General features: G+C 38.9%; 4 protein-coding genes across 8 annotated transcripts; all 4 read left to right on the top strand.

Moving 5' to 3' along the window:
- Positions 1–499: 499 nt before the first annotated feature.
- On the top strand, positions 500–2,942 carry LOC112196038 (2-methylene-furan-3-one reductase). The gene is made up of 4 exons (XM_024336309.1): positions 500–990; positions 1,611–1,934; positions 2,031–2,190; positions 2,544–2,942. The coding sequence occupies exons 1-4, from the start codon at positions 568–570 to the stop codon at positions 2,807–2,809; spliced, it is 1,173 nt and encodes a 390-aa protein (XP_024192077.1). The 5' UTR covers positions 500–567; the 3' UTR covers positions 2,810–2,942.
- A 1,665-nt stretch (positions 2,943–4,607) lies between these two features.
- Positions 4,608–8,156, top strand: LOC112197484 (pre-mRNA-processing factor 17). 2 transcript variants are annotated; one of them, XM_024338187.2, is made up of 2 exons: positions 4,608–6,452; positions 7,864–8,156. In XM_024338187.2, the coding sequence occupies exons 1-2, from the start codon at positions 4,735–4,737 to the stop codon at positions 7,868–7,870; spliced, it is 1,725 nt and encodes a 574-aa protein (XP_024193955.1). In that variant the 5' UTR covers positions 4,608–4,734; the 3' UTR covers positions 7,871–8,156. The 2 variants fall into 2 exon arrangements, with proteins under 2 accessions (XP_024193955.1, XP_024193956.1); XM_024338188.2 differs by lacking the exon at positions 7,864–8,156 and having other exon boundaries at positions 4,608–6,456.
- Positions 8,157–8,293: 137 nt separating this feature from the next.
- LOC112199469 (dual-specificity RNA methyltransferase RlmN) lies at positions 8,294–11,457 on the top strand. Its single transcript, XM_024340485.2, has 8 exons — positions 8,294–8,965; positions 9,051–9,153; positions 9,246–9,343; positions 9,516–9,646; positions 9,749–9,857; positions 10,080–10,271; positions 10,395–10,531; positions 10,765–11,457. The coding sequence occupies exons 1-8, from the start codon at positions 8,681–8,683 to the stop codon at positions 11,051–11,053; spliced, it is 1,344 nt and encodes a 447-aa protein (XP_024196253.1). The 5' UTR covers positions 8,294–8,680; the 3' UTR covers positions 11,054–11,457.
- A 490-nt stretch (positions 11,458–11,947) lies between these two features.
- Positions 11,948–18,033, top strand: LOC112199468 (deoxynucleoside triphosphate triphosphohydrolase SAMHD1 homolog). 4 transcript variants are annotated; one of them, XM_040517702.1, is made up of 19 exons: positions 11,948–12,305; positions 13,273–13,310; positions 13,408–13,430; positions 13,662–13,768; positions 13,854–13,905; positions 14,006–14,090; positions 14,672–14,762; positions 15,117–15,155; positions 15,311–15,378; positions 15,493–15,555; positions 15,769–15,824; positions 15,907–15,980; positions 16,088–16,180; positions 16,263–16,364; positions 16,450–16,572; positions 16,660–16,751; positions 16,868–16,883; positions 17,302–17,412; positions 17,510–18,033. In XM_040517702.1, exons 1-19 carry the CDS (start codon positions 12,219–12,221, stop codon positions 17,630–17,632), a joined length of 1,443 nt encoding a protein of 480 aa, XP_040373636.1. In that variant the 5' UTR covers positions 11,948–12,218; the 3' UTR covers positions 17,633–18,033. The 4 variants fall into 4 exon arrangements, with proteins under 4 accessions (XP_040373636.1, XP_040373637.1, XP_024196249.1 ...); XM_024340481.2 differs by having other exon boundaries at positions 11,965–12,305; positions 16,492–16,572; positions 17,510–18,031; XM_040517704.1 differs by lacking the exon at positions 13,408–13,430 and having other exon boundaries at positions 12,213–12,305.
- The last annotated feature ends 189 nt before the right edge of the window (positions 18,034–18,222 follow it).

Genomic DNA, 18,222 nt, shown 5'->3' on the forward strand with positions numbered 1-18,222 from the left:
TTATTTAAGTTGTCTCCAATTAATGAGTTTTGTCTCAACTTCATAATTTTATGCTTAGTTACCTAGTTTGTCTCAACACTAAGCATAAGTTGAGACAAATTAGGTAACTAGATTTGGTATCAAAGGAAAGAGTGACCTAACATGCACCGAGTCGTTGATGATAAAAAGTTTAGTATGCAGTTAAATATTTTACAGTGTTAGATACAAGTTTAGACAGCGAGATAGATAAAATAATTTTTGGTTTTCTTTATCAATTAAAAACCTCTTCGAAACAATTCCAAACATACCGTAAGGCCGTAAACCAATAACAGTAACGTGTCAATATCAATATAATGAAGATGAAAGATAAAACCTAAATAAATGGTACCATATGTCCATATATGAACCTTAAAAAATTCTGAAAAATAAAAACTGAGATCCAAAAACAAATAAATAAGCACCTTAAAATAACATTGTCAATTTTTTTTTTTTTAAAGCGCCATATAAGAACTGCTGAACTGGAGAAGAATATATGGTTTGAAGTGATCGAGGGGATAAGCAGTTTAAGGTTCAGTTGTTTTGGAAACAATGCTAACCACCACTGCCACTCTCAGCTCCTCCTCTGCTTCCCAACTCGCACCACTCTTCCACTCTCTATCCCCAAACCCAATCTCCCTCAGATTCTCCTCCACGTTACAAGTAACCAACAACAGAGCCAGACGAACTCTCACAAGCTTCACTCGCCAAAAATGCCAGCTCCCTGCTCTGAGAGTGTCTGCTAGTTACGAAGCTGCCCCTGCTACGGCTGAGGCCTCCACGGTGCCGTCGGAAATGAAGGCGTGGGTGTATGACAAATATGGGGGTGTTGATGTCTTGAAGTTTGATACCAAAGTTGCAGTGCCTAAATTGCTGGATGATCAAGTCTTGATTAAGGTTATGGCTGCTGCGCTTAACCCGGTTGACTTCAAGAGGAGGCAGGGGAAGTTCCAGAACACTGACTCTCCGCTTCCGGTAACTTCTTCTCTGTATTCTTCTTTCTTGTTTATTAGTTGTTTTTGGATGAAGATGTGTGAGAAAGAAGAAGACTAACCTGATCGAGTTTGAAAGTGTTAAGATGAGCGAAAAAAAAGATGGAAGTTTTGGTGAATGAGAGTCGAAATTTTGTGTTAGGTTGTGTTTAGAGATTGTGAATTTGTAGAGGGATAAGAATGTTTGTTGTAGATGTTACAAGTTTGTATGTTTTTTTCATTTTTGGTCTGTTTTGAGTTGATCAGTTAATGTAAGAGAAAGAAGCCTAGTCTGTGTTTGAATGTTTTAAGTTTAGCAAAAAGAAAAGACGAAATTTTTGGAGGATGTGAGTTAAAATTTTGCTCAAGATTGTGTTAAGAGTGTGAATTTGTGTTGGGATTAGAATGATTGTTGTTATTTTCAAGTCTAAGAGTGACAAATTGCAATGCTTGTTGTATTGCTAATTGGGCATAATTCTGCCTATAATTTACAGAAACATTTGGGATAAATTTCATTGCTCTACAATGTCAAATTCAAGCGAATAAAGGAAAGATAGTAAATTGTTCTTTTCCTATATGATATTGGTCTGTCAAAGTTGGGATTCTAACTTTGTTTTGCTGTAGACTGTTCCGGGATATGATGTTGCAGGAGTGGTGGTGAAGGTTGGGAGTCAAGTAAAGGACTTTAAAGTGGGGGATGAAGTGTATGGGGACATACATGAGAAAGCATTGGATGGGCCTAAACAATCTGGCTCGCTTGCTGAGTACACTGCTGTTGAAGAGAGGTTGATTGCACTAAAGCCTAAGAATCTAGACTTTACGCAGGCTGCTTCACTGCCTCTTGCAATCGAGACTGCTTATGAGGGTCTCGAAAGGACAGGGTTCTCTGCTGGTAAATCATTGCTTGTTTTGAATGGTGCTGGTGGAGTCGGAAGCCTGGTGATTCAGGTTACCTTACCTTCTACCAATTGTTCTCCTCCCCTGGCTGCAAAGTAATACATTACTTTTGGAGCATGTTTGTTTATGCTTTCTTTGTTGAAACAGCTAGCAAAACATGTATTTGGAGCTTCAAGAGTCGCGGCCACTTCAAGCACTGGAAAACTGGAGTTGTTGAAGAGCTTGGGGGCAGATTTGGCAATTGACTACACCAAGGAGAACATTGAAGAATTACCAGAAAAGTTTGATGTTGTCTATGATGCTATTGGTAAGACTGATACAAGTATAACTACAGGGTGTTTCAAGCTAGAGTAGACATTTGAATTATCAGACTGTGGCTAGATAGTGACTCATATCAAAATTACAAAGATTTTGAATAGTTTGAACTACCTTGATCGAATAGACTCCCTTTGAAATATTTGGTAGATAGTCACATACTGTAGTTTGTATGCTGTTTCGTATTTTGTAGTTTTGAATCAAGTTGAAAATTTTCCTCTATCTGCTGCATATTCACGGGGAGAGTAAAAACTACACCCCGCATAATTTACAGCTAGCTTCCATTGTTCCATTCTATTACCTGAAATGAGTTTCTGTTTGATCTGGTTGTATAATGACGTACAGGTCAATGCGATAAAGCAGTGAAGGTGGTGAAAGAAGGCGGCGGTGTGGTGGCTCTTACAGGTGCAGTAACACCTCCAGGCTTCAGATTCGTAGTGACATCCAATGGAGCTGTCCTGAAGAAACTAAACCCATATTTAGAAAGTGGGAAGGTGAAGCCAGTGATAGACCCCAAAGGGCCCTTCCCTTTCTCCAAGCTCGTCGAGGCTTTCACTTACCTCGAAACAAATCGAGCCACTGGAAAGGTAGTCATAGATTCAATTCAATGAGAAGGAAAAAAGAAAACAGTGAGTCAATTTTGCAATGTATTACCTAGTGTATATATAATATGAGTGAAGAACACTAAAATGTATCTGAACTCTGAAGATTGATTAATTAAATACTAATCGGCGTTAAGAAGTACTTCAGCTTGCTTTACATTTACTTGCTGTCATCAATAAACTCATTAACGAAACGGCTTAAGATGGCCTATTTAATCCCCAACAAAGCCAATTTTGAGGATCTCATGGTCATTAGTTTCATTTGCAATGGCTGCGACGACGAAACGAGTAGCACTGTTTCTCCTTTGCATTCATGTACTAATCAGCATGTGCAGTGCCACCTACATTAGCTTCATTTGGTATGCTGTTTTGAGGGCATTATCAGAAACAACTGACTGCCGGTTTAGAATTTGCTTGCCTCCATTTTCAAATGTCTATAACAGAGGCTGTTCACGTATTACACACACCGTGCCGTGGGGATGCGTTTTCACTCCATGGAAACGGTGATCCCGTCACTTTCTCATAACAAGCACACAAGCAAGGGTTCAGATGAGGCTTTGCCACCCCGTCGATCATGACAATTGATGATCACTCATTTGTTTGATCTCTCCTCAAGTGTTCAAGTCTTTTTCATGGCTACATCTTAAATATTGCCCCATATTTTTTTTGGTTACATGTATTCTTCGAACACAATAAACTGATAATGGGCCTAACAAACTGGCTCACTTGCCGGGCCAGCCCAAAGGGCAAACGGCCTAGGCGGTTGCCTTAGGCCATAGGCTTGAGAATGCCTCATTTTAGCCCATTAATACAAAAATGTTTACCTAATTAAAGAAATAAAAAAAATGAAAAAGCTTGATATAATAAAAGGCCCGATAAGTGATAACAACATATCTTTTTGGACCTTTTTGGTCAATAATTTGATTTTTTGGGTACCTTTTTGTTCACATAAAAAAAAAAGTGAGGCTTCATATCCAATTTTTTTTTTTTTTGTGAGATACATTCATATCCTATAGTCTCATCAGTGGTGTTCACCTGATCAGTAACTGACCATGAAAACTATGTTTAATGGCCGTTGGATATAAATCTAAATCTAATGGTTATAATTATGCCTTAAGCCTGAGGCCTCGGTTATAATTACGCCTTAAGCCTCATCTTCGATTGGGACAACCATACTTGCTTGCTGAGTGCATTGCTGTTGAAAAGAGGTTAATAGCACTAAAGCTTGAGATTCTAGACTTTGCTTAGAATGCTTCTCTGCCTCTTGCAATCATTGCCAGGGTCTCGAAAGAACATGATTTTCTGCTGGTAAATCATTACTTATTTTGAATGGTGTTGGTGGAGTTGGAAGCTTAGTGATTCAGGTACCTTACCTTTTACCAATTGTTCTCCTCACATGGCTGCAAAATTCGACTGTAACCCTGCGGAGATGCCAAAATTTACATGTTCAGAGGATCAATGAGGCTTAATGTGGATAGAAGTGGACCAAGTGGTTGTGCTGAAGTTGATGAACCTGCCAGTTTTGTGGAAAACTGACTTAACAAATATCAAACCAAAGTTTTTGTTTTGTCAAGTTTTATCTTTATAATCTATAAGATTAAATTACAGGTTGTTACGAGTTTATAAGTCTCAGAAACTTGAGTTATTTTTAATGGTTTTTAGAAATTGATATTATTCAAAAAATTTAATTAAAATTTTCATAATTTTCGATGACATTGCGTTTTTTTTTTTTTTTTGGCAAATATTCGATGACGTTGTTTGTATAGAAGTCTTATAAAATACCGACAATATCCTCACTCCCCTAAAAAACCAATTCTGTATTTCTTCTCCTACTCTCCGATCTCGACGATACAGAGCTACACATAAACCCTGAGAACCCTAAAATCCCATCCCAAATTCAAAGCTCTCTGATAACCGTGCCCTAGATTTCTAGGATGGATCTCCTCCAAACCTACTCCGACGACCAAAACCCTAATTCCTCCCCGGAATCTTCGCCTCCGCGGCTCCTCCCACCCAAGTCCGCCGCGCCCCAGGTCGACGACACCATGCTGGCCCTGTCGGTGGCCAAGAACCGCAGCGTATTGTCCCGGCCCATCGACCCGACCCAGCACCTCGTCGACTTCAACCCGACCTACGACCAGCTCTGGGCCCCAATCTACGGCCCATCTCACCCTTACGCCAAGGACGGCCTCGCCCAGGGCATGCGCAACCACAAGCTAGGGTTCGTCGAGGACGCCGCCATCGAGCCCTTCATCTTCGACGAGCAGTACAACACTTTCCAGAACTACGGCTACGCCGCCGACCCCTCCGCCTCCGCCGGCTACAATTACGTTGGCGATTTGGCCGCCTTGCAGAAAAACGACGCCGTTTCTGTGTACAACATCCCCCAGCACGAGCAGAAGAAGCGGAAGATTGAGAAGAGGAAGGAGAACGAGGATGGTGAAGAAGACGCCGAGATGGACCCGGAGGAGGTGGCGAACCCGGCCAGCGACGCGTGGCTGATGAAGAATAAGAAGAGCCCATGGGCCGGGAAGAAGGAGGGTTTGCCGGCGGAGCTGACGGAGGAGCAGAAGAAATATGCAGAGGAATATGCGAAGAAGAAAGGTGAAGAGAAAGGTGCCGGCGACAAGGGAGAGGCTGTGGTTGAGAAGACTACTTTCCACGGCAAAGAAGAGAGAGACTATCAAGGAAGGTCTTGGATTGCGCCGCCGAGAGATGCCAAGGCTACTAATGATCACTGTTACATTCCGAAACGGCTTGTGCATACTTGGAGTGGTCACACCAAGGGTGTGTCTGCTATTAGGTTCTTCCCGAATTCGGGGCATTTGATTCTCTCTGCAGGGCTGGATACTAAGGTGAAGATTTGGGATGTGTTCAACACTGGTAAGTGTATGAGAACTTACATGGGGCATTCGAAGGGTGTTAGGGATATTTGTTTTTCGAATGATGGGAGTAAGTTTTTGAGTGCTGGTTATGATAAGAATATCAAGTATTGGGATACGGAAACTGGGCAGGTGATATCTACATTTTCGACTGGGAAGGTTCCGTATGTGGTGAAGCTTAATCCGGATGAGGATAAGCAGAATGTGTTGTTGGCTGGGATGAGTGATAAGAAGATTGTTCAGTGGGATATGAATGAGGGGAAGATCACTCAAGAGTATGATCAGCATTTGGGTGCGGTGAATACTATTACATTTGTTGATAATAATCGGAGGTTTGTTACATCCAGTGATGACAAGTCTCTTCGTGTATGGGAGTTTGGGATTCCTGTGGTTATCAAGTATATTAGTGAGCCTCACATGCATTCTATGCCATCAATTTCGTTGCACCCCAATTCGAATTGGCTTGCAGCACAAAGTATGGACAACCAGATTCTTATTTACAGCACTAGGGAGAAGTTTCAGCTCAATAAGAAGAAGAGGTTTGCAGGACATGTTGTTGCGGGGTATGCTTGCCAAGTGAATTTCTCGCCTGATGGACGGTTTGTTTTCTCGGGTGATGGTGAAGGTCGATGCTGGTTTTGGGATTGGAAGACTTGCAAAGTCTTCAAAACTCTCAGATGTCATGATGGGGTGTGCATTGGGGCAGCTTGGCATCCCTTGGAGCAAAGTAAAGTCGCAACTTGTGGCTGGGATGGCTTGATTAAATATTGGTGAGTAATCTTTCATTTCATAACAGTTAGATCACTTTATACCTATATCATATGCACAATATTTGGTTTTCTGATTTATTTGGCTAAAGTAGTTTATGTCTGCTATACTCATGCATAGTATTTGATAGTGTCAATATTGTCAAGCGCGGCTGATTATGCAGTAGCTCTGGATATTTTGCCATTTAGCTTAGAGGTGACCTTAGGATTCAGACTCGGCATATATCTATGTTATTTCTTCCCAGAGTAACTTCCTTTCCCCACCTACTTTACAAATATAGGTAGGATGGGGTAGAAATTGAAATCTTATAAGCGGGGAATTGGAATCAATAATTTACCCTCTTAGGATACAATGCTAGTGTAATGAGGAGATTGATGGGAGGAATTTCTTCCTCCTGCCTTGATCTTGTACCTTGGTGCTCTGATGATGCCCTGTCTCTATAACCTTTATAGTTACGGTCTTGTTCCTTTCAGTTATTTGTGGTGGTTTGAGATATTTGATTTGGTTAAGCCGTGAGATTTTAACTTGATGTTTTGATGGTAACATATGTTAAGTCATGTCACTTTACTTTTAATCATACTAATATTTCTTCGTTTGCTTTTGGTACTTATTTTCCTTTTTTGTCTGTTAGCACCTTACTCCTAAAATAATAATTCAGATTACTGGTAGAGAGAAACATGCACTATTCTTCTTATTTAAAATTGTTCTGTTCACTAATAGTTATCATCTGTTTCATTTACGTCACCTTCTTAACTTCTAGATGGTTTCAGTAGAATGTCAGTAGAAGACAAGTTCTAGTATTTCGTTGTACTCTTTCTGTTCTTTTCATTTTGATTTATATTTTTCTAGGAACTTTTCTATTATACTGGGAATCTTAGGTTAGTAGATATGTTGTCGTTGTTACATATACTTGTCAGTTGTCACAGTTTGAATTTTTGAAGGTTCAAGAACTTTAGGAGACGGATGATCGAATTAGAAATAGCATGGTAATGAATAGAAGAGAAGTCTACAATTTGCATGTGTTCTTTCTTTCTTTTTGTGCAATTCAAGACTTCTCCCTTAATTAGGCTAACATGGAAGGGTACTAGTAGTTCCCACCGCTAGCCTTTAGACTTGCAAGTAGATGGGATCAACAAGCTGTGTACAGACCATCAAAAGTAGTAATACCGTTGAAATTTAAAATGCTTTGCAAAATTATAGTGACAATGATTAATGCCACCTTGCCGTGGACATTAATTATTACTACATAATAGGATGATAGTTCATGAAACAAAGTCTGTCACCTGTTTTTCATTTATTGTGGAGATTTGTTGTAGTTGCTTACATTCTTTGGTCACCACATTTCATCTTTTGTGTTTTCGTGTTAATATTTGTTTGCGAGTCCTAACCGTGATCTTGTTGTGTGTCTTTCAGGGACTAGCTGCAATCAGTTCAATTTGGTAAACGGCCAAGAATTCAATGTACCATTTCAGTTCAGTACGGGTGTGATGCCAATGTTCATTTGAAGCACCCTTCTTGGGGATTGCGGGACACAATGATATATAGAAGATTGCAGGACCAATTCTGCCAACATCTTTATCTTGAAATCACCAATGTCATCCAATTATGCTGGACATGTACTCGTAATACAAATCATACAGTTTTGTACTTTGAACTGTCTTTGAAGAGTTTTAGCAGTATAACAATGGCGCTAATATTTCATGCCACCTCAATGTCTTCTGCTGTTGCTTAATTTTTAACCGTCTGAAAAAGTCGACAGCTAAGCTCTGCAGTCTTCTCCTGTCTCGTTTGAGCAGTGATGGGTGCATGGGTGAAGGCATGTACGACTGGTTTTGCTTTTGTTGCACTCGGTTACTATGCTAGATCCTTTAAATTGTGTAGGCCTCCACCTCTCCCACGCTATACTTGAAAGTTCAAAGCATGTCTCAATGGTAATAGAGAAACATGTCCCAATTAGTTCGAGATAGATAGTGATTGACATTAATTCAATATGGTACAAACCAGTCTGTCTACGAACGCATAGAGCCAGTCTCTTCCATCCTCTTTGGGGTTTGGCCTTTGAGAGCCCAGAAATACTGAAGCCCAAATGACAGAAAACACTATGTAGGATGATTGACTCATAGCGCAAACGTCGTCGTTTGATCGGCGAAATTACCAGTAAAACCTAGTTTTTGGCGGCTAGTAGTCTCTCAGAACAGAAGTTCACCGGCTACCATTGTCGTGAGAAATAATGGCAACGGAGATGAGCTGCGTGTGGATGAGACGAATCCTACTCCGATCGAACCCTCTACCTCTCTCCTCTCGATTCCTGAAACACTCACCACCGCTCCTCATTCCTCTCGTTTCGTCCCACCGCCTCTCGTTTTCCACAGCCACCACCGCTTGTTCTCTCCCAGACACTCTCGCCTCCGTCGACGACACTTGCCCCGCTTTTGGTGAGCCTTCGTTTACAGCTGGAGTCTCGAACAAAAGCTCGAAGGTGCTTCTTAAAGGGATGCGATACGATGAGCTTGAGGTGATTGTTTTTTTCGAAGTTTGCCTGTAGTTTATTGGTTTTGAGTTTTGACTTTTGAATGTAATAGTTGTAATGGTTTTGGCAGAAATGGGTTCAATCACAAGGCTACAGGCCCGGCCAAGCTATGATGCTATGGAAACGTCTCTATGGGAATTATATTTGGGCGCATCACAGTGATCAGTTGGAAGGTTTAACCCTATCCCACTCTTGCCTTATCCAATTGTTTTAGTGAGCAAAAATTGATAGACTTATATGGATTCTGTTTTCGATATGTTAATAGGTTTAAACAAAGATTTTAGGAAGATGCTGAGTGAGAATGCCGAGTTCAAGGCATTGTCTTTGAAGCAAATTATTACCGCAGCCGATGGAACTAGGAAGGTACATGAAATTGTTTCCCTCGTGTCCCTGGATTGTTTCATATCTAATCTACTTGGTGTAGAACTAGTGAACTGCTAGGGCATATATATATATATATGGGAATTTTAGGTACTTATACTTACGTTTATTTGAGAACCTTATCATTGATTGTGAAACTCACAGGAGGTTTCAGATTTTATTCACTTTGGAAGATGGGATGGTGATTGAAACCGTTGTCATACCTTCTGATAGTAGCAGGAATACTGTTTGTGTTTCAAGTCAAGTGGGCTGTGGCATGAATTGCCAGTTCTGCTACACCGGCAGGCAAGCTTACTTCTCCTCTGCAAGCTTTGAATGCTTAGTGCTTTCATGATTCATTAGTCTACCTAGTTAAAATGTTGGTTCTAATGTCCTTTCATTTTGCAGGATGGGTCTAAGGAGACATCTGACTGCAGCTGAGATTGTAGAGCAGGCTGTATTTGCGCGATCCCTGCTCACAAGTGAAGTTGGCGAGATTACCAATGTTGTATTTATGGTAGGTTAGCAGTTTTAGGATACATCTTCAAATGAATGCGAGCTTTTCCAAGTCAGGGAAAAAAAATGCAAATCTATTTTGGTTATACTAAGAATATCCTGGCTATTGTATTCTGGACCCAAAGTGCTATTACTGAACCTTCTTTTACGTATCTTCTGCTAATATAGGTCACCAAAACATAAGTTTGTACAACTGCTAATAGGGATACCTTTGTATTTCCAGGGAATGGGAGAACCGCTTCACAACATTGACAATGTTATTAAAGCTGCAGACATTATGGTGGATGATCAAGGCCTTCATTTCAGTCCTCGCAAGATAACTGTTTCAACAAGTGGGCTTGTCCCTCAGCTGAGGCGTTACCTCAGAGAGTCTAATTGTGCTATAGCTGTTAGTTTGAATGCAACTACAGATGAGGTATTTCCATTCAGTTTATTTGAACTTGTAAACTACATACTTATGTGATTACTTGGTACAAAACACGCATGCATACACACACATGCGCACAGTCATATGGCCTTATAGTGATAATGGTTGCAGGTCAGAAACTGGATCATGCCAATTAACCGGAAGTATAATATAGCCGTGCTTCTTCGGACTCTTAAAGAGGAACTTCGCTTCAAGAATAACTACAAAGTTCTATTTGAATATGTAATGCTTGCAGGAGTAAATGACAGGTAAAATAACTTTTGGACTTATAAGTGGTTTTGGCTTGTTTACATCAATATGAAGTTCTTTTAGCAGTATGTAATGGAATGCTGCTGCATCGTAGACATTTACAGACATTTACACAGCAGTTTCAAGCTCAATTTACTTGATTATGAATTGTTTAAAGCAATGTTTGTTTCTTCAGTTAGGGATTCCTTGTTTTATTTCCTTGATGTGTGACTGAGTGCCTTGCATACTGCAGCATTGAGGATGCAAGGAGGCTTGCTGATCTCGTTCAGGGCATTCCATGCAAGATCAACCTTATCTCGTTTAATCCTCATAGTGGATCCCATTTCAGACCAACCAGTGACGAGAAAATGGTTGAGTTCAGAAATTATTTGGCTGGAGCAGGCCGCGTTGTTTTCATGCGGCCGAGTAGAGGCGATGATCAGATGGCGGCCTGTGGTCAGCTTGGCAAACCTGGCGAAATCCAAGCTCCCATGCTCCGCGTGCCAGAGAAGTTCAAAACGGCAACCCAAGTGGTAGTGTGATTATCTGAACATCATCTTCCTCACGCCTATTGCTGCATCCAAGATAAAGCAACTCTAAGCACCTATGTGATATTCCGATTGCAATGCCTTGGCATTTTAGTGTTGTCCGTCTCATGGAACATAACTTGGGTTTTGGGGTATCCGACCTTTTCGTATCACCATGGCCAGAAGATTCAGACTTGCTTTTGTTACAGGGGGTTGCAAAACCCTGCCTAAAGTTGTTTCTGAATGTTGTTATCAAATTTGTACACACTAGTTCATTGGTACATGTGTTTTACACAATACAGTCTTATAACCATCAGTCATTTATGACCGACACATACTCGTCTGCTTTGTTCTTGTTCCAACTTCCTACACTACAAATTTCTCTTTCCTTTTCAATTGATTTGACACTTGCACAAAAAGCGTTTCTCTTGCGCATGCCCTGGACCCTTTTTGGTACACATTCCTGTTATCTTGCTTTTTACACTTGCTTTCTTGTTGTGCAAGATTGAAGAATCCAAAATCACAATAGCAAAAGAAGCAAACCTATTTGGTATGGTGGTATAAGTCTCTTCTTTATAAGTAAGAAGTCTTGACTGTGAAAAAACTAATTGTTATAATTCCCTATTACTGATGTATCAAAAAAAATTAGCCGACCGTTAAACAATGTTTAACAGCCAAAATTTAGAACCAAGTAGTAATTAAATTTAAAAAGTTACACGTGGATTACAATAAACGAACGGGAACCAGATGTTTTTCATTATTTCTTTTTTAAATTTGTCGTAATGTACACGTCACCAGTCCTTTTAAGTAGACTGCAATTTTGATTAAAAAAGGAAAATATATTAGACCATTATAATTGGACCGTGACCTCCACGCGCCCCAGGAGAGAGAGCTCCTTTTTGGCGGCATCACGACCGCGACTCCAAAATTGCCTGTGCCTATATAACTCCCTCACTCCTTTCCCTCCTCCATTTTGCATTCTCACTCTAACAAACCTCTCTCTGTCTCTCTCTTCTTCTTCCTCTCTCTCTCTCTCTCTCTCTCTCTCTCTCTCTCTCTCCAAACCCTAGGTTTCGATCACCGTCGCAGTGCTCCTTAGGTCTTAGTCTCCGAGTCTCGGAGCTTCCATCACTCTGTGTTCGTCTTCCTCGCTCTGCGTTCAAATTTCAGTGAGCGAACAATGGCGGCTATGGAGAATGACTTTCAGGATCGCCGGAATTTGAAGCTAGTTCACGATAACGTTCACGGCATCGTCTACCTCGAACCGGTAATATTTCAGCCTCGATTCCACCGTTTATCTTCATTTTGCGTATTCGGCGTTGTATTATGTATAGTGATGAAATTGCTTGATGCTTCTCGAATTTTGCTTCTGCTTCCTGCTTTGAGTTCGTTCTTAGCTCTATGAAATGTAGAATTTCGGTATCGGGATTGTTTTTGAGCTCTAAAACTTGTGTTTGAATCGATTGCGGTTGAACATTGCAATTTTTTTGTTTTGCGAGCTGCTTGTTTGAGTTTGATTTTATTTTTCTTCTTTGATTTGGTTTAGAGTTCCGGAAATGCATTGTTCGTAATAGATTTTGAGTTCTAACTCTCGAACTGTATATGAGTTTAATGAGACAATATAGCAATGGCGATTTGAAAACGTATGTGTGTATATGGATCAATGGATGAGAGAGCGTCGATTTTTCACCTGAGAGGTTATGGATTAGAACTGTAACTGAAATTTTTGGAGAATAAATGACGGTAATTCAACTTTGAGAATCAGGCGCCTTGAGGTGGCAGAAATTTAAATAAGAATCTATTGGAAATTGCACACAGGAATATTTGGAAATTAAATATGCTTATATTAATGTTTTTGTGGTGATTTGAGTCCTTTAGTCTTGAAGAGTTAAGTAAATAAAAAGCTGCATGTTCTTTAAATTTTCTGAACTGAGGGTGTGAGAAAGCAAGGAAAGTCTTTGAAGGATTTCTAGTCAAAGTAGACAGATCATTGAAATTGTTTGCTGACAAACTGATACATATGGGAAGTGACCGAGTCATAGAAGATTTGGAACTGAGTATCTATGACTTGACTTTTGATTTGCATGCAAAAACCAGTACTGAATTTGTCTTCGAAAGAAATTGTCATATTGGAATAGTTTTGAAAACATAGGATTGAGATAAACAGCTATATGATTTGGTAAGGTATGGTAACTATGTTTCGGTAGCTTATCTCTTTCTTTGATTTGTTGCAGCTCTCCTTGAATTTTATTGACACTGAACAGTTTCAGAGGCAAGTTTTAATCAAAATCTATTCTATGCAATGTTTGTTTTCTCATCAAGTAAATTTTAGTATTTGTGTTTCTTCATAGTTTTACCACTTGTTGCAGGCTTCGTGATCTGAAGCAACTTGGTGAGTTCAATTTTTCTAAGAATATTCTCAACCGGATTCGATCTATAAATAATTAGGATCAGATATTAATTGCTGTAGATATGCTGATTTGTATTAGTGCGACACATTTTTGAATGTATTGTTGAGATCACCTTTTTTTGCATTCATCTGTTTACTTTCTCTATCAATGTAATTCAATTGTTATTCATCACACCAAGTTCAGGTTTAATTTTACGCTTACTTCTGATCCAGGTCTGACCAGCATGGTTTACCCTGGAGCTGTACATTCTAGATTTGAGCATTCACTTGGGGTATATTGGCTTGCTGGTGAAGCTATCAATAAAATCAAAACTTACCAAGTAAGAATGTGTTTTGCTGACAGTTTAAGCATTCTCATAATGCAACCTAAAATTAACCCTTTCCTATTTATGTGCCATCTCTCAGGGCGAGGAGCTTGGAATTGACAGCTTTGATGTGAGAACAGTAAAACTTGCTGGTAAACAAACTATATCTGTTATAATAGATGCTCTCTTTCAAGTAAGGTGGTCCAACATGTGCTTTTCTTCTTCTTCTTTTTTTGTCAAATCTCTTTCTAGGACTACTGCATGATATTGGCCATGGGCCTTTCAGCCACATGTTTGAGAGCGCGTTTCTTCCTCGGGTTCATTCTGGTGACAAATGGTGATTGTTATATTCTTGAATAGAATTCAGTGCATTCTTTTTATTTGTATTTTTTTATTAATGATTCAATGCAATGCTTTTTTTGTATTGGAAAAGGACTGCATTTACACCTTACACCTTTCTATTAATATGCTCATAACTAATTGATTGGTTGGATTGAGAGATGGTTTTAATGATATTTTATCCCCACTACCAAGACAAAAGCTATGGATTTACTGTCAAAATGCTGCTTTGATATACTGGTCAAGATTTTAAGTAGAGACCATTAATCAGAAAATCAGATATGAAAGTCATTTCATCTTAAAGAAATTTTGTAATTGAAGACATGTCTTTGATAATTGACAGCGTTTCTGGCCTTTTAATCATGAACAAGCAGTAACATGATTGATTTTCTGTTTCATTTCTGACTTGGACATGCAGCATGTCCTTGGTTCTTTTGTTAAGCAGATGCAGCATGGTCTGTGAAAGAATATTGTGCACTTTAGTTTGGATGGTTTATGTTTGTTCGATGGCTGTAAATGGCCTCTAGTTTTAGTCAGGAGATTTAATCCTCTTTGGGGGAAATGATTTGACTACTGCAGGTCCCATGAGGATATGTCTGTGAAGATGATTGACTACATTGTCGACGAGCACCACATTGACATTGATTCTGAAGAGCTAAAGAGAGTGAAAGTTAGTCTTGTTAGCTTCAATTATATCTTTTAACTATTTTTTCCCACCGCCAGATTCTGTGGAGCAATATTGAAAAGACGGAATGTCATGCAGATTTGTGCTTCCTTTAGGGAAATGACTGATGGAAAGCAATTTTTATTTTTAGTTGCCTAAGTCTTTCATTGCTTGATGTCATCTTCTATGTATCTCCATTTATGTCTTCATTTTCTAGTTACAGTTCACTGTTCATATCACTTCTATTTCTGGAAGATTCTTTATTTTCTCAATGTATGCAATTGCACACATGAATTCTGGTTGATGTTTATGCAATTAATTATTGATTTAATGTATTTATTCCTTTGTGTATCTTTACAGGACCTGATCCTGGCTAGCTCTAAACATGTGGCACAGAATGTAAGTTATCATGGAGAAGTTTCCATTTTGAAAAAAAAAAAAAAAAAAAAAAATTTCAGTTCTACAGAACATCTTATTAACTTCTCTCTCCCCTTAAAATTTTTACTGTATATTCTACACTTCAGCACCTTATCCTCTGTACATTTTAAATGTAGGCTGCACCAGAAAAGCGGTTCTTGTATGATATTGTTGCTAATGGACGCACTGGAATAGATGTTGACAAGTAGGTGACTTGATTTCTCTTAACTTTTTGCTTGGCATTATATTTGGAGATTCTATGAAATGCTACTAGCTATTTGATAATATAATGAGTGTGATTTATACCGCTTCTCTACAGGTTTGATTACATTGAACGTGACTCCCGTGCCTGTGGCATAGGCTGTAATTTTCACTTTGAGAGGTATTATCAACTTTCAATTTCACGATGGCATAACTTCATAGAAGATATATGTTTATTGCTTTGGTCCACTCAAGCTCAAATCTGATATTTCTGTTTTGTGCAGAAGTTTGAACTTGGTCTACTGTGTTATTTGTACATACCCTATGTTCAGAAACTGTATGATTGCATACAGCAGCTTTTGACAGAACCTTGTTTTCTCATTCAAACTTTCAGGCTGATGGAAACCATGCGAGTTATGGAGGATGAGATATGTTACCGTGCTAGTGAATGTTAGTATATATTTATATTCTGTCATTACTTCTGCAACAACCATAGTTATACTCTTTAATAATAATTTGATATTGTGGTCAGATCTGACAATCAACAAGCTGTTTATGACTCGGGCTAATCTGCATCGGACTGTCTATACGCATGCAAAAGTGAAGGTAATAGATAGAACTAACCATTTTTATCTGAAACATCAAACTGTGGCTGTATGGTTACCATCTATCTGAAATGAAAAAATCTGGCGTAAACACCACTGTTTAATCAGGCTATTGAACTCATGGCCGTTGATGTTCTGTGCAAAGCAAATGCTGAACTTGGGATTGCAGACTCCATTCACAAACCATCTGAATTCTGGAAGGTTAAAGAGCTTTGTCAATTAGTATATATTCAGGAAGCCTTTTTATTATTACAACACTAATGCTATCTATCTTAAAGTGCAGTTAGATGATTCAATTCTGAAAAAAATTGAAACGTCTGACAACCCTGAGCTGAAGGAGGCAAAGGATTTAATCTTACGCATTCGAAGAAGGGATCTCTACCAGGTATTTTAATATGTCCATCACATGTATCTCAGTATCTTTGCTTTTCCTAGTCTTAATTCTTTATTTTTGTTCATTCATTCTGAAGATCAGAGGGAATCCAATTGTTACAACTTTATTTGCTTTGCAGTTCTGCAATGAGTTAACTGTTCCAAAGGACAGACTACATAACTTCAACGATATTACAGCCAAAGATATAATTTGTTCTCAGGTTGAAAATATAGTACTAGCTTTCTCTTTCTTCTTTTGTTATACTTGGAAAGTACACACTGATACCTACTGTTTAATTTCCATCCAGAAAGCTGGCAATGTTACGCTACAGGAGGAAGATGTGGTTGTGATCACTGTTAAAATTGATTGGACTAATGACAGGAACAGCCCTCTTGAAAGGTACCTGAAATTAAATCAAATAATGCTTATTATTAAGCCACTGTTAACTTTGAATTTGCATATAGTGATTGAAATTTGACAAACTTTCTTCTTGATGCATGTACTTCCTCATCCAGAGTCCATTTCTTCAATGTAAGATCACACCTCCATGGCCTAGATACTAATACTTTATCAGTCTACTTTTCAAGCCTCTGATTACATGAACATTATCACCCTGTTAATTATCACGATTTGATAGCCTCAATACTGTGACTGCAAATGCTATGATTGTATCTTCAGTAAGATTACTCTTATTGGTAAATCATCAAATTTAACCTGATTAATTTTAAATTTTTGTGATACTGCTGATGGTTAAATCAATGACGTTTTAGAGTAAGGTACTTGTGTATCGTTTCGTATTCATACTGTCTGTTTACTATTTTCCCATGGTTGAAAGAATGAATCCAGATTTAAAATTCTTCCTGATCGAGATAACAATCATATCGTTGTTTTCCAAACTTCTTCTTAGTTGGATTGTGCAAAGTGAATCTGACTACTTAGTTTTTATCAGGACTATGAGAGTACTGATAAATTCCGAATCCAAGTTGATCGTGTAAGTCACTTGCTTCCTGCATTTTATCAAGACAAGATAGTCAGGGTCTACTCCAAGAAGCCGAACCTGGTTTGTCCCTTAACATATGCTGTCATTGTTAATTCGTAAACTTAATTGCATATGCTGGATTCCTATGACTGATAAGTGAGATACTATGATCATTCAGGTTGCAGCAGTTGCAGATGCTTTTGAGAATTATCAGCTGAAGACATATGGGAGGATAGTACAAGTACATTCAACTCCGGAGAAAAAGAAAAAAAGAACTGCACGAAGCTTAGCGCTGCAGTGAATGATGTCTTTTACTCCTACCTCCTCCATCTCACTTTTGGTTGGAAAACGTATATGCTGTGCAGAATTGGAATAGGAAAGTTGCCATTACATCCATTTATCTGACTGAACAAACGATTAGTTCCACATGTTTTGGATTTAGGAAATCAGTAACTTTGTAGATCTACCTATGCACACACTACAAATCCACTGGTCTGAAACACATGAAAGCCATGGGAGAAAATGGGTAAACCAATGTGTTCTGCATTTTTGCATCTGAATGTGTTCAGGTGTTGTTCTACAGTCATTGAGAAAATCGCTTTACGGAATTGGTGTACAAGAATCATGATTTTGGACTTTATTTTCTTGTTCATATATAATTTGCCTACTGGTTCATTGTATGCCTGGCTCAGGCTTATGAGATGTAGCGAGTATTCAACTGACGCAGTCGGATTGATAACTAGGTTTACCAGCAATAAACCTAAGCAAAAGATTCTGGAGTCCACCAGAGATAAAAGAAAATAATCTCAATTTAATTGATAAAAGATGAAAGATAGTTCTGCAGCCGTTTAAGGTTGCTTATATATGGGAAAGAAACCCTAGGGCGACTAA

The sequence above is a fragment of the Rosa chinensis genome, chromosome 4, assembly GCF_002994745.2.
Source record: "Rosa chinensis cultivar Old Blush chromosome 4, RchiOBHm-V2, whole genome shotgun sequence".
Taxonomy (NCBI): Eukaryota; Viridiplantae; Streptophyta; class Magnoliopsida; order Rosales; family Rosaceae; genus Rosa; species Rosa chinensis.